Genomic DNA, 15,161 nt, shown 5'->3' on the forward strand with positions numbered 1-15,161 from the left:
GAAGGAATTGGGAACTGACAATTAGCCACAGGTACACAGTTTATGTAGATAATAAACGTGTGAAAAATAAGGTGTTGAATGAAAATTATTGGTAACCCGTATTTATATCAACACTTCCTTAAAAACAATTAACTGGCATTTATGGACATTGAGGTCTGTTAGAAATTATTGAAATAGCTACAGAAAAAGAAAGATTCAGATACTTAAAGATTAAATTAAGTAAATGGCAATTTCCCTCCAAAAACCCCACAAAAACCTGAGAACTACTGCTACATAACACGCACCAGTGATACCTATGACCTATTGTTGTGTGTCTCTCACAGCATGCTGCCCTGTGAAGAGGTGAAAGGCAATGTATCTAGGTTTGTGTTTTAATAAATCTAGACCAAGGGAATTAAAAACAAAAGGAAAAAAGCTACTAAAGCATACCGTGACCATCAGATCCTTCCATTGACTTTAATGTATTTCTTGTTTGTTCTAGCTCAGACTGTGCAGATTTTAATTGCATTTTCAGCTTATTTGTAGTAGTTTCCATTTCTTCACTTTTGTTTCGAAAATTCCTTTTTAAGACTTCATAGTCCTCTGTACAACGTGATAATCAATAATAGTTGATTAATTTTTTCTACTCCATTGTTATAAAGTATATTGTATTTGTAATTAATGATCATAGAATTTTAGAGCTGAAAGAGATTCCATCTAGTTACATCATTTGTTACAAAAATTAGATGTACATACACATTTCCAGGCATCTGACTCTTTTTAATCTGATTGGGTGGATCTTCCTCCTTTACCCACTTATTATTTACTGCTTTTTCCCAGCCAGTATAATTGGCTCACATCTATTTCATCTTAAACCTTCTTGGATAATCATATCTACCACAACAGATTTAACCTCCAGCTGGAGGTAGATGAAATGTCCACCACATGGTAAGTAACCTGAGGCCGCCATGTGTCTTATCTGATTTTTTATCTCCAGTAACTATCAAAATACCCAGCATTCATTGTTCATACATAAGAATACACACACACCCACCCCCACACACACACATATACACACATACACTTATTCAAGTATCTATTTATTTATATTTATCTATTTATATATGATAGATAGATTTACATATATAGGGAACAAACAGAACCAAGACCTCTCTGCTAAGATCTAACTCTGTCTAACCAGACACTTCCACGTGGATGTCCTGGTGCCCCCAGACCAACGGTATCACACTGACTGCGTCTCACCCTCCTGCCCGCAAGCCAACCCCTCCTGGTTTCCTTCTCTCAGCTGCTGGTATCATTGTTCTCCCAATACTGCAAATTTAAAACCTGAAACACATACACAGTCCCTCCAATCTCCAAAAATATTCTTAATTCTTCCCTCTCCTCTCCTTCTCACTGCCACTGCCTCAGTTCAAGTTATCATCACCTTTCCCTGGGACTACAGCAAAACCCTCCTTAACTGGGTGGCCTCTGTTCCTTTAGGCTTGCCTTTCTCTCTTTACCTGCCGACAATGTCCTTCTAACATGTAAATTTGATGACAACAATCTCTTACTTAATATCTTTTGCTGGCTCCACACTGTCTGCCTCATTTCTTAGTCCTCATTCCTTTGTATTTTTACTTCCGTAAATACTTCTGAGGTCACATTATGTTATTTTATGCCTTCATGCTTCTGCCCATAATGTTCTCTCTGCCTGGATTGCCCTTCTACCTCTTTTTCACCTGCCAAATTCCTTTTTCTCCATCAAGCCCAGTACAGATGTTCCCTCCTACAGGAGGCTGATTCTCTATTCTCTGCCACATGTGCAGCCGGCACACGGCCACTGTGCCTCACCCACTGTACTGTAACCTGTTCTATACGGGTCTGGTTCTCAACTAGCCAGGAGCCTCACTGTGGTTTCTAGGGCCTGTCTCAGCATCTGGCATAGTAAGTGTTCAGGAATCGCAGATGTATGCGTGTGTGCGTGTGTGTGTGCGTGTGTGTGTGTGTGTGTGTGTATGAGAAGTAGATAATACCTATACCATACTATTGGTGAACTAGGAGTATTTCCTTTTAAAATTTAAGGCCTTGGATTTTTCTGTTTCAAGAAATTTGCATAAGTCTGTTTACATGTGTTGCTTCGTTATTAAACATCTAATCAAGCTATCTGACTCAAAGGACTCGAGGTTTCCGCTTCCCTCACCCTCCTCTTGGAAACTCAGTGAAGAATTTTATGGACACTGAAGACTGACTAAAGTTAGTGGTTAATAAGTGCAAGCTGTGGGAGGGCTTCAAGGAGAAGCATCAGGATTTCAGGTGTCCACTGGGACAGCATAATTATCCATGTTTGTAATTGGGATGAGGAACCATTCTTTCACATAGTCCCAGGATCCTCATTGAACTTCACTGATAGCACTCCTATTTTTTAGCAGAATTTGAATTGGAGTAACATACCTGTAAGACTGTTTAACTCATTCCTACTAGCTTTCACCTCACTTAATAAACGATCTCTCTCTTGTGTGATGTCCTTCACTGCACGGAGCCGCTCAGAGCCTGCATTCACCAGCTTCACATTTTCCAGCTCCAGGTCACTCACTCTGGCTTCAAGCTCCCGTATCTTTGCATCTTTTTTATCTTTCAAAATCTAAATATAGGGATAAACACAGAGGACAGAGTAAGAACTAAAAAAATAAAATATAAAGCAGCAATAGTAAGCTGGAAAACAAAAGGAATATTTGACTTCCTTTTAACCTTAGATGTTAATTCTCAGTATCACTGACCGCAACCCTTCATGATTCCTATTCTTTGTACTCATTCATTCAAAAAAAGGGATTGAACACCAGCACCTACTTTGTGCCAGGCTCCACGTTATCTGTTGGGGATAGCGTAGCAGGGGAGGTAGGGGAGGCCCTAGGTGAGCACCTCCTTGTTTTACTCCCAAAACACCTCACCTGCGAGGCTTCCCCTGCCCTGGCCATGTACAGCAGTAATCAAACAGCGTCCTCGCCCTCGTGGGGCTTTACATTCCAGTGAGAGGAGACAGATGAAACAAATATTTAATAGCCAGATAACGAGGACAAAAAATAATTAAAAAGGTGAGAGGGTAGAGAATGAACACAGGGAGGGGGCTGCTACGTGAGCTAAGTTGGTACGTGGAAGAGAGCCTGACTGCTACCCTGAGGAAAGCCTGCTAGGCAGGCTGGCTGTTGGCTGTTCCAACAGCCAGGATTTTGAGAGAGTTCCCACCAGTCTAACTAATAAAAGTGGCCCACTCTGCCTAAACTGTTCTGCAAACAAAACGATTTATGCTGAACACCTGTTTTCCTTTCGGAAGACTGTATTCACCTGTCCGGTAAAGAGTACCTAAATGACCAGCCCCCAGTATAAAAACCCTGCAGACTGAGTCTCTAATGACCTTCTCTGGTTGGCAACATTTGACACATGTTGTCACAACTTGTTGCTGGGGGAATTAAGCATATGCTGCGTGACTGCCAGAGAGGACTTTTGGAAGCTTGTGCCTGGTTTCCTCCGTGTGCTTTTACCCTTGGCTGATTTTGTTTTAGATCCTTTCATTGTAATAAATCCTATCCATGAGCACGACTATCTGCTGAGTACTGTTTGAGTCCTCCTAGTAAATAATCACCCTGTGAGTGGTCTTGGGGACCCTGCCACAGTTGGTCAGGAAAGGCTTCTCTGATGAGCAGAAACCTCAAAGAGGTAAAGGAGCAAGCATGTGGCAGGCTGGGGACAGCTCCAGGCACGGGTAATGTGTTCAAGGAACAGCCCCGGTCCAGGAGGATCCCGCATGCCACGGAGTAACTGAGCCCGTGGACCACAGCTGCTGAGCCTGTGTTCTAGAGCCTGTGAGCCACAACTACTGAGCCTGCATGCCACAACTACTGAAGCCCGCGTGCCTAGAGCCTGTGCTCCGCAACAAGAGAAGCCACCGAAATGAGAAGCCCACGCACTACAAGGAAGAGCAGCCCCAGCTCACCGCAACTAGAGAAAGCCCGCGCACAGCAACGAGACCCAATGCAGCCAAAAATATAAACAAATAAATAAATTATAAAAAAAAAGAAAATCAATATTAAAAAAAGATTTGTGATTATCAGAGGCAGGGAAAGGATGGGGAGGGGAAATTGGATCAGGTGGTCAAAAGGTACAACGTTCCAGATATAACAGAAATAACTACACTAGTGATGTACCGTACAACATAATGACTATAATTAATACTGCTGTATGGTATATTTGAAAGTTGCTAAGAGAGTAGATCCTAAAAGTTCTCATCATAAGGGAAGAAACATTGTTTTATTTAATTTTTTTTGTATCTATATGAGATGATGGATGTTGACTTACTGTGGTAATCATTGCACAATATATGTAAATCAAGCCATTATGCTGTATACCTTAAACTTATACAGTATTGTGTCAATTATATCTCAGTAAAACTAAAAGAAAAATAATAATTGTACGTGACTTGTCTCCTACTACTTACCGTGGCAGATACAGGTAACATAAAGCTTAGGAAATCAAATTTTTAAAAATTGGTTCAATAGTTTTAAATTTTGATAAATATTTACTGAGCACCTGCTGGGTGCAAGGCACAAAGTCCTGGGGCAGGGGTACAAAGATGAATAAGATGTGTACCCTGCTTGAAGAAGTCTGCAGTCTTATAGGGAAGAGGAGACATTGCTATCTATACACACATACACACACACACACACACACACACACACACACACACACACAAGCACACGCACACGCACACACACACACACACACACAGTGCAATACAGAATGTGATCCAGGCTATAACAGGTACAAATGCAGTATGATAAGGTTCAGAAGAGAGAGAACGGAATGGGGGAAGAGAACTAATATTTTCTAAACATCTTCCACAGGCCAGGAACCAAGCTAAGTAAATCCTTGATACATATTTTCTCGTGGAAGCCTCAAATAACCCAATAGGTTTTGGGGGTTTTGTTTTCTTTGTTTGCTTTTTGGTTTACAGACACAGAAGCCAACGTTCAGCAAACAGTCCAGTGTTTTACAGTTATTGAGTGGTGAGAGATGGGGTTCAAATTTAGGTCTGTTTGAAGAGGGACAGAATACTTCTTCAAACTGTGGGATCAGGAAAGGCTTCATGAAGAAGCTGGATTTTCTCTTTTCCGTCAGCAGTTCCGAACCATTTTGGGGCCATTCCTTGTGAAATCTGATAAAAGTATGGAAACTTTCTCACAAAAACATATATGCATACTGACACAAATACATTCAAACAATTTCAGAGTGTCCACAATCATCTTACAAAACCCCTTTCCAGTCAATTAGGTCATACTTACTCATGGGAAAAAAGATATTTCAGAAGCTAAACCAACAAAACACTCTACAGACCTTAACTTCCTGTAGCTCCAGTCTCCTATCATTGATCTCTTTCTCCAGCTGGGCTTTCTCTACTTGCATAGCGCCAGCCGTCCGTCCGTGCTGGCCCACCAGCTGCGTCATCTTTTCAATCTGTTGCCGCAGGATCTCGACCACTTTGTCCTTCTCTGCCATCTGCAGCTTGAGGGCCTCGCATTCTGTCTGCACGTTTCTGAGGTGAGCCCCTTCATTCTTCAGATGCTGCAGCTCCTGCAGCTTCAAGTCCACCCGGGAGCGCAGCCTCATGATCTCCGAGTTGGTGGCCTCGATGGCTCTCTCCTTCTCCTGGAACGAAGCTGTCAGGTCCAACACAGTCCTCTCGGAGCTCTCCAGGCTCAACTTCTTGGCTGTCAGCTCTTCTACGACTTTGCGGAGCATCTCTTTGGTGGATTCAAGCTGAGCAGTCAAGGAGGACACTTTTTCGAGACTTTCATTCTTTCCCTGAATTGCTGCCATCTGATTGTTAAAGAAGAATTTCATGAATTTAGGCAGACAGACAGAGGTCTCGAGATATGACAAGTTAGCTCAACAACGTGAAATCATGAATCTGACAGTGTCTCAAATTGTTCTGCTGTCAGAACCTCATAGAGACCATAGACTGACATGTGTTAATTAGACCAAGGTGGAGAGGCCTTAATTGAATAATAATGCTCCTCCTCTAGAGTGGTTTTCTAGCGTTTGGGAGGAGCTTGGCAAGTTTCCTCTGAGGATGTCTTCCACACCAAGTTAAGTTAGCATAACACTGGCAATAGTGGAGAGTGTGGTAGGATTGAAGACAAACTGCCCTTTCTATTTCCCTCCAACCTGCCCCTTAATTCCGGGGGAAAAACAAAAACAAAAAAAATCTGTTGGAAACCTTCAACCCTGCTGTTCCTCAGATCTCCCTATGGTTTGATGTTTTTCTGAAATAAGCAATTACTCGGTTACCAATTTCTAGGTGGAAATGAAAAGGAAAATTGGATGGGAGTTTCATTACACAACAATGGACAAAAACGAGATAAAGCTTAACATTTTAAATTTAACAAGTCATCAAAAATATAGACATAAACAACAGGTTTTTATAAGTTGCTCACAGAATCCACAACCCTACTTTGGGGGAGACCAAGGAGGAGCCGCCCAGCCCTGCCTGACCTGCCGTTCCATCTGGTCCTGACACTCGCTCTTCATGGCCTTGAGGAGGGCCTCCAGGCGCTGCACCTCCATGTTCCTGTTGTCCAGCTCCTGCCGCAGGTGGTCGATGGTGATGCTGTTGCCTGTGTCCCGGTCCCACAGACGCTTATTCTGTTCCTTCTCGAGACTCAGCTCCTTCTCTCGTTTATGCAGATCAGCCTACAAGAAACGAAGATAAGCTTTTTCCCTAGTATTAAATAATTAAAGTAAAATTCTTATTTTCCTTCCTTACATCATTTTTGGAGTTGCTATGTGATTTGAGAAGCCTTTGATTTTGGAATCTGATTCCCTTTTAATGGCTTGATAAAGAACAATATTTCCTAGAAAAATAACATTTTGTTTACTTGTAATTTCTAGCATTACACCTCAATGGACTAGACCCCAAATAGTATATAATGAAGAGGAAACTACAAATCATCCTGTTACGTTTTGAATTTTCTAACAAAGGCATTATGCTTCACATCAAGTGTACTCCTGTAATAAAGAAAAGCTTGAAGGGACAGCAATAGTAATTTGGTTGACTGCTTCAGAAATAGCAGAATAGTGTCTGGTATTGGGATTGGACGGGCAATTGGGTTGTGGATAGAATACCTCCCTCTTCAGTTACTCAAGAAACACATAGTGAGTGTTGACTGTTGGCAAAAACGCCATAGTCGGAGAAAGAGAAAAAAAAGACACACAGATATTCAGAGAACTTTTCACCCAGAGGGAGATAAATGGACAAATAACTGGAAGTGGCTTTTCACTGAAGAGACAGAGCTAATGAACAGCAGAGAGAAATGATCGAAAAGGAGATCAAATGCTTCAAGACGGCATCTAAGTTGGACCTTGAGAACAGCTTGGAGATGCAGAGATTAGGAAGAAGGGACTAGAAAGACGCACATGGGGTTTGCTTGGAGCACTGGGTGTATGTGGAGAGAAGAGACTGGAAAGGTAAGCTGGGGCCAGATAATAACTGAAATGCAGGGAGTCTGACTTTATGGGGAGAGTAATTTCTGAGTGGAAGAGAGACACAATCAGAGCTATAGTTTAGAAAGATGAATACAGGCTGGACGGAAGAGGGAAGAAACTAGATTTAGGAACCGAGTGAGGAGATGCTGCCACGCTGCAGGTATGATGAGGGGCTTGGATGAATGGGTAGTGGCAGCAAGAATGAAAAGGAGGGGATGGTTATGAGGACGGTTCAGACATTTAACCTCCAAGATTTTCAAATTAGATATGAGGACACTGGGATACACGCAATAGGAGGGAGAGAAGTGAGGATCATCCCAAGGTTTAGAGCTTCTCTCCCAGTTGCCAGCTCTCCCTTTACCGCACGCTCTTCAAGCCCCCTGTCGGCCTGTCCTCTACCAGCAGAGGGCACTGTAGCCTGGAATAAGGTTGGGTGGGGAGAAAAGAACCCTATTCTATAGGACCTCTAATAAATATCACACGAAGGGGTACTAACGTCTCCTTTCCTAAACTTCTCAGCCTGTCGTACCCCTAAACAGAGGGCAGAATCTGGTTCACTACTCTCAGAATCCTCGTTTCTTTCCTTCTAAAAAATTTTTTTTTACCTGAACTTGCATTTAAATTTCCTTTATACATAATTTGTATGTGTTTTGGATGTTGTTTGGCTTTGAAATGAACACTCAACATTATTTCAATTTAGCAGAACACAGTACCTAATTGAAAGACTATGGGTGTTTGACACATGAAAGAATGCTCAACATCATTAATCATTAGAGAAATGCAAATCAAAACTACAATGAGATATCATCTCACACCAGTCAGAATGGCCATCATCAAAAAATCTAGAAACAATAAATGCTGGAGAGGGTGTGGAGAAAAGGGAACATTCTTGCACTGCTGGTGGGAATGTGAATTGGTTCAGCCACTATGGAGAACAGTATGGAGGTTCCTTAAAAAACTACAAATAGAACTACCATATGACCCAGCAATCCCACTACTGGGCATATACCCTGAGAAAACCAAAATTCAAAAAGAGTCATGTACCAAAATGTTCATTGCAGCTCTATTTACAATAGCCCGGAGATGGAAACAACCTAAGAGCCCATCATCGGATGAATGGATAAAGAAGATGTGGCACATATATACAATGGAATATTACTCAGCCATAAAAAGAAACGAAATTGAGCTATTTGTAATGAAGTGGATAGACCTAGAGTCTGTCATACAGAGTGAAGTAAGTCAGAAAGAAAAAGACGAATACCGTATGCTAACACATATATATGGAATTTAAGAAAAAAAATGTCATGAAGAACCTAGGGGTAAAGCAGGAATAAAGACGCAGACCTCCTAGAGAACGGACTTGAGGTTATGGGGAGGGGGAAGGGTGAGCTGTGACAGGGCGAGAGAGAGTCATGGGCATATACACACTAACAAACGTAGTAAGGTAGATAGCTAGTGGGAAGCAGCCGCATGGCACAGGGATATTGGCTCGGTGCTGTGTGACAGCCTGGAGGGGTGGGATAGGGAGGGTGGGAGGGAGGGAGACGCAAGAGGGAAGACATATGGGAACATATGTATATGTATAACTGATTCACTTTGTTATAAAGCAGAAACTAACACACCACTGTAAAGCAATTATACCCCAATAAAGATGTTAAAAAAAAAAAAAAAGCAAATAGAACTTCTGGAATGAAAAAAATACAATTGTTTAAAAATACTCAATAAACTGTCATTAAAAAAAAAAAAAAAGAAAGACTATGGGTGTTTGAAGATCGGCTTCACCTAACTTTTAAGCCCTAACAGTTCTGCTTAAAGTATAGAATACTATATTTTATATGTAAAACTTGAGTAGTGTCTAGGATATTGTGCTGTGTATAAATGTACAACTATGTTGTAAAATTTGTAATTTTACAAATGAAACTAGTTTTGTGAACTATTGTGGTAAAAATTTCCCAGAATTAATCTCATTCATATTTCAAATCATCAACTTGCCAAGAGCTTTTGAAGTTTATCGTCCAGATTTCCAGATTCCTCACTGAACTGATCACGTTCCGTCCGTGCTTCCATTAGTTCTGAGTTCGCAAGAACTAACTGCTTCTCCAGCTCTTCTATCTAAAAGGAAAGCACAAATCAGTCTGGCTACGTCGATGAGTAATATAAAATAAATAGAGTCTTTGGAAAACAAATGGTATTATGTTGGGGCAATGGTATTATTTGGGGGGCCAAAATAAAGTTTATTGTGATGTATTTTGCAAAGTTTTCTAAACTTAAGATCTATGTAGAATTTAGCCAGACAAACTGACCAAAATGAAATACTTGGTACTGCTGGGTTAAGCCATGGTCTGTAATGCATCACTCTCATTTTCACACGATTCAAGATTTATCTTCTGTGAATGTGTGTTCTGTAATTTGGTATTTAAGGAAGCTTGATGTAGCATAAATAACATTCTGCAGAGCCCACATAAATTAACTATATTATACTTAGAGCGATTTTGTTTCAGAATATCAGTGTCAGTAATAAAAGGCATTGAATATAAAAGAATAAATGGTAACAACAAGTTTATAGTTACTGTCATTATTATATAATCACCCTAGTTTGCAAGAATAAGTGAAGTTATATTACAATCCTCAATTCCTATGACTATAAAATGGGATAAGAATACCAACTTTAAAGGATTGTTATAGGTGTATTTTTCTCTTACAGACGGGCAGCTGTTTCATCTGTGTGACTGCATTTCTATGACATATGCCAGAAGGGCCATGGCTGCTAACAGCATCCCTACAGCTCTTAACCTGGAGGTGCAGTGCAGGCTAAAAGGTTAAGGTCTCAGACAATGTAGATTCTGGGTTTAGATTCCGGCACAGCTGTACAAACTCATAACTTAGACACAGACATTAAAATAATGAAAAACTACTGATACTTAGTGATATGTAGTAATCCCTGATCTTTAATGTGATACCTACAATAATATTTCGTCATCCACTTTTCAGTAATAACAAATCTTTCATGTCTGCATAAATGTTACACATCCCTTATTACTGCTAAGGCATCTATTGAACAGGCTTCCAAATCTACTGTCAAGGATAAAACTTATTGATTGGTTTGGGCGCAACTGTGATTAAACCTTCTTAAAGAACATATGAGCAAGACTAACTTTTTCTTAATGACTATTTTAAACTGGACTAAGTTCATTTAAGATCTTCATTTATTAATTCAGCACACACTTATTAAGCACATTATATATAAACACATATATGCAACTATCTCTTTGATAAATGGTAAGTATGAATACTTAGAAGTTATCTGTGTGTGTGTGTATATATATATATCTTTATCTACATACATACATACATGACTTAAGAAAATACTAATACAGGACTATCAAACAGGTTCAAATTCAACAGAGTAGTATTACAGCCTATAGGGACTGGAATATAAATTTTAATATATACATTGGATATATTTTAAAACTGACTCTGTATTTGACTGCATGTTATATATAAAAAAAGTATTTCACAGGAATTAGATAAAATAAAACATTAGGTGACCGACTGAAATGTGCTCAGAGATTCTCATAATCCTATAAAGAAGTACTTTCACTCTTGTGCTCCTTTGGGGGCATACACAGAAAAAAGCCCTACAACAATTCACCCTCTGTGGCACAAGTAGCTTCCTAAGATAAATGAATGAATAATGTCAGTTGATATAACCTCTTCAGCTCTTTTATTATTGGGAAAGACTAACTCAGCACACTTAGTAAAGACAGTAGGAATAGTTAGGAAAAAACCCATAAACTTTCACTTTGGGTAGACAAATGTGATCAGACAGGAAATGTGATGTTACTAAGAGTCAAACACCTTGGGTTCTGAACCAGCTTCTGTCACATAAGCTCTCTGAGTCTATAATTTGAGTCTAAATTATACATTTTTCACCAATAATTTGAAAAGAGTATTCTAGATGATCTTTTAAATTCCTTTCAATTCTGCTACTAATACTTTTTAACACAAGAAGAACAGTATTAATGAAGCTGAAATTCCATCTTTTCCACCTGTCTTTGGAAACAAAATATGGTCAAAGGAACCATATTCTGAGCTATAAATTTAACAAGAACACTTTCCACTTGAAAAGTTACTCATATGACTAAAACAAACATCTTCTACTCCTAGTCTGGTGTTTCTGTCTTTGAGCAAAGTATTTGTATATGCGCTTTAAAAGCTTCAATTAAGACTTGCTATTTTATGTTTGTTTTCACTTTTTAAGAAATCCTGGGTAACCATTTGATGTTAAAATCTGTGAGGCCAAAATTTTAAAAAGAAAAGAAAAAGAGTCAACTCGTAACTTTCTAAGTATCAGAAGTTCCTCCAGACCCCTGCAGGAACACTTGTTTTGTAGTTGTCAGTACTGACTCAACTGCTATAGCTCTGCTTTTACCTTTCACTTTTTAGAGTAAAAATATTTATATTAATTAATCATTCAAAAAGATAAATGGAGAGTGAAAGGGAAAACCATTGAAGTAGCAGCTGAGCTGATACAAACCGCTGTTAAAAACACTATAAAGAAAAGCCTTTTAAAATGTCCAGAATAAATACTGACATCTGAGATATAGTAAAGGTTTTTTCTTTTTCTTTGTAAATAGCAGCACTGGTTTTCCCTTTCACCATCTATGAATCTACTTTTTGTTTTGGATCACTGGACAAATCGGTACTGGGACCTCATTCTAATCTTACAGTGATTTTAGGTATCACCAATCATGCCAAATTGTATCTTTTGTTTTCTGTGCTCAAAAAGACACAGTTATGGGGTAATAAGGGATGCTGCAGGTGAGCATGGAGGTGCATTGGCAGAACTATGCAAAGAGGTTTGCATAGAATCTTCCCGCACAGTAGATAGCTCCAGCCAGTGCTACTAAATCTTTACTTTTTGAGTATGAAATTCAGCCCCAAATGCTTTCAAAGTAGGAAAAATAAACTTAGAATCAAGATCATGAGATATTTTTGTTGTCAAAAAGCGAAAGTTAAGAGTAAAGCCAAATCTACAGAGCCAATAGTGACAGCTTCTACTGGTCCAATTTCGTAAAGGGGAATTCTGGAGGTTCTCCTAAAATGGAAAGAGAAGAATAGAAAAAACATTACAGTAAAACACTTTTGTATGTCTGAAGGCTACGTCTAAAATGTTCTTTGAAACACAATTTCTATTTTCATCAATATGATCTGAAGAGAAACACTGCCCTCCTAAACAAGTTTTCTCTAAACTTATGCATTTTAGTTGGGAAAGTTTTGTTCAGACCTGTCATCAGTTTTTTAAAAATAATAAATACTTTTTTTCTGAAGGAATCTGACCTCAGGAGAAAATAGTAATACTGCCTGCCTCTCATAAAATATGTTGATGTATAATATCAACATACCCTTATAAGTCTCTTTTCTCACAAACCTCACTTTTAATCATAGCTTTTAAGTATTTTTTCCTTATTGTTATTTGGACAGGATATATGAAAATGTGCACTGAAGCAGTGGAAAATAAAATATATTTTAAAGTTTTAATAGGCTTTAGCAATGTAAAGTCAAGGTACATGAAAAATAAAAGAAATTAACAAAAGAATCTGTCTTTAAAAATTCTATATTCGATTTATTACAACAAAAACATTTCATAACAATAGAATTTTTCATGAACCCAAACTGAAATACTTTTGTTAACTTGCTTGATCTTCTTTGCTCAGTTATGCCATGTATTATTATTATTATTTTTGTGTGTGTGTGGTACGCTGGCCTCTCACTGTTGTGGCCTCTCCCGTTGCGGAGCACAGGCTCCGGACGCGCAGGCTCAGCGGCCATGGCTCACGGGCCCAGCCGCTCCGCGGCATGTGGGATCCTCCCGGACCGGGGCACGAACCCGTGTCCCCTGCATCGGCAGGCGGACTCTCAACCACTGCACCACCAGGGAAGCCCTGCCATGTATTATTAATGCCTTTCAGGTCAGAGTATATTCAAATCTATATTTACATGGCAGGGTAATCATCTCTCAGTGTTCCCTCACTAAAGGGAGTTACTGTTAAGAGATCCTTGTTAGCCATCATCTAGGTGCCAACTCAGTTAGGTTCAATATGCTTTATTAGAAGTCTCAACGATCTGGATTAAAATTAATTAAACTAATATGCCCCCCTTATTTCCAATAATGTTGACTGCTTAAGACTGTCGAAATTCTTGGTGATCCATTGTTTACATTAGAGCAAAGTAAGACAATGATTTTAGTATTATGTTTGTATCGATATGACCTCAAAACACTCATATAAAAGGTTTGCAGTCATTCATCTGGATGCTTATGCTTCTAGAATGCTAAAGAGATAGACGTTTATAAAACCAAAAACTATTTTTGTATTGTTTACATGTCAGTATTTGTTAAAATTTCCTACCATGCCCAAACTTAGAGTTGATCAGCATGATGCTATATATCAAACCATGTGCAGATTAGCAATGGGTGATAGCTTATGAAGGGGTCATCTTTCCAAGCCACATTACAAATGGAAAGCTGTATCAATTTCAAATTATGTAAGACAAACAGGTGAGTTGAGTTTTATTTAGTACTTCGTGGCTTTTCAAAGGGTTTGTCAATAAACAATGAATAGTCTTTTCAAAATGGTTTGAGTATGATGAATATCGGTTATTGTACCGTACTATAGTACAGCAGCTCTCCTATTTCCTTTCTCACTGTTGGATCGTCAGTGCTCAGCTCGGCCAAGGTGCCTACCTCCACTCAACCTGAGTAGTAAAGTAAAGCATCTCTCTACCCCATGCTGTATTGAAATCATTACCATCCTATAGGGTGAGATCAAGGCCTTTTGTGTAGGCTTGATCTGCCCAGAATGGGTTCAATCGATATTCCTGCTATCAATCTTCAGGGGAAAAGTTCACCCTGAGGAAAGAAACTAGAACACAAAAAGCAGGCCTCAGAGAAGCAGTAAAGAGCAAATATTTCTCTCTGGGCTTTTGTTTCTTGGGTTTAGCCTTTAAGAAGTCTAAGGTTCCTCAAGGCTGCTTCCAGGTGGCTGTTGTTGAAATGACCTTGATACAAGAATCTAGGCCACGAGCTAAGGAAGAGGTCTTGGAGAGCAGTGTTATTCACACTGCAACCCAGCAGTGAAAAACGAAGTCAACTTAGTGAGCATCAAATCAGTATCTGAAGAAAACAGAAAAGAGCCAGCGTCTTAAGTAATAGGGGTAAGTATTGTTTTGTGAAGTGTGCTTCAGTTGTACGTGTGTACTAGATTATATGGTAAACTATATTTCTTGCTGTGGGTAGTGATCAAAAATGTTTGAAAGTCCCTGTAGAGGATCCAAATCTCATAACTGAGATTATATAGTTTCATGCTACTCTTTATTGTTTAGACTTTTATAGTAAATTCATGTCTAAATTTTCCATTCTTCTTTCAGCCGTGCCACAACGAATTAAAGTTGAGGTCTTTAAAGTTGAGAACCGAGGAGAAACAGCCCCCTCCTGTGGCCAGCAAATGGGTGACAGTGGTAATTACAGGAGGGGTTGCTCAAAGGCAGGAAAATATCTGGAAGAGTTAGTGCTGCAATATTCAATTGCTTCTTCCCATAAGGAGCTTTTTTCTTGTACTGTTACCCTGTAGAACTGGATTATT

The 15,161-nt window shown here is 39.4% G+C and overlaps 1 protein-coding gene across 1 annotated transcript in view; it reads right to left on the reverse strand.

Annotated features, from left to right (window-relative positions):
* Positions 1–15,161, reverse strand: part of CCDC158 (coiled-coil domain containing 158) — a 97,479-nt gene that overhangs the window by 52,431 nt on the left and 29,887 nt on the right. The window contains exons 9-13 of the mRNA XM_030878081.2: positions 9,511–9,630; positions 6,529–6,726; positions 5,371–5,853; positions 2,434–2,623; positions 430–582 (exon numbers count right to left, since the gene is read on the reverse strand). Coding sequence (XP_030733941.2) covers positions 430–582; positions 2,434–2,623; positions 5,371–5,853; positions 6,529–6,726; positions 9,511–9,630 — 1,144 coding nt within the window. The remainder of the gene's footprint in view (positions 1–429; positions 583–2,433; positions 2,624–5,370; positions 5,854–6,528; positions 6,727–9,510; positions 9,631–15,161) is intronic.

This window comes from Globicephala melas, chromosome 5 (genome assembly GCF_963455315.2).
Source record: "Globicephala melas chromosome 5, mGloMel1.2, whole genome shotgun sequence".
Classification (NCBI taxonomy): domain Eukaryota; kingdom Metazoa; phylum Chordata; class Mammalia; order Artiodactyla; family Delphinidae; genus Globicephala; species Globicephala melas.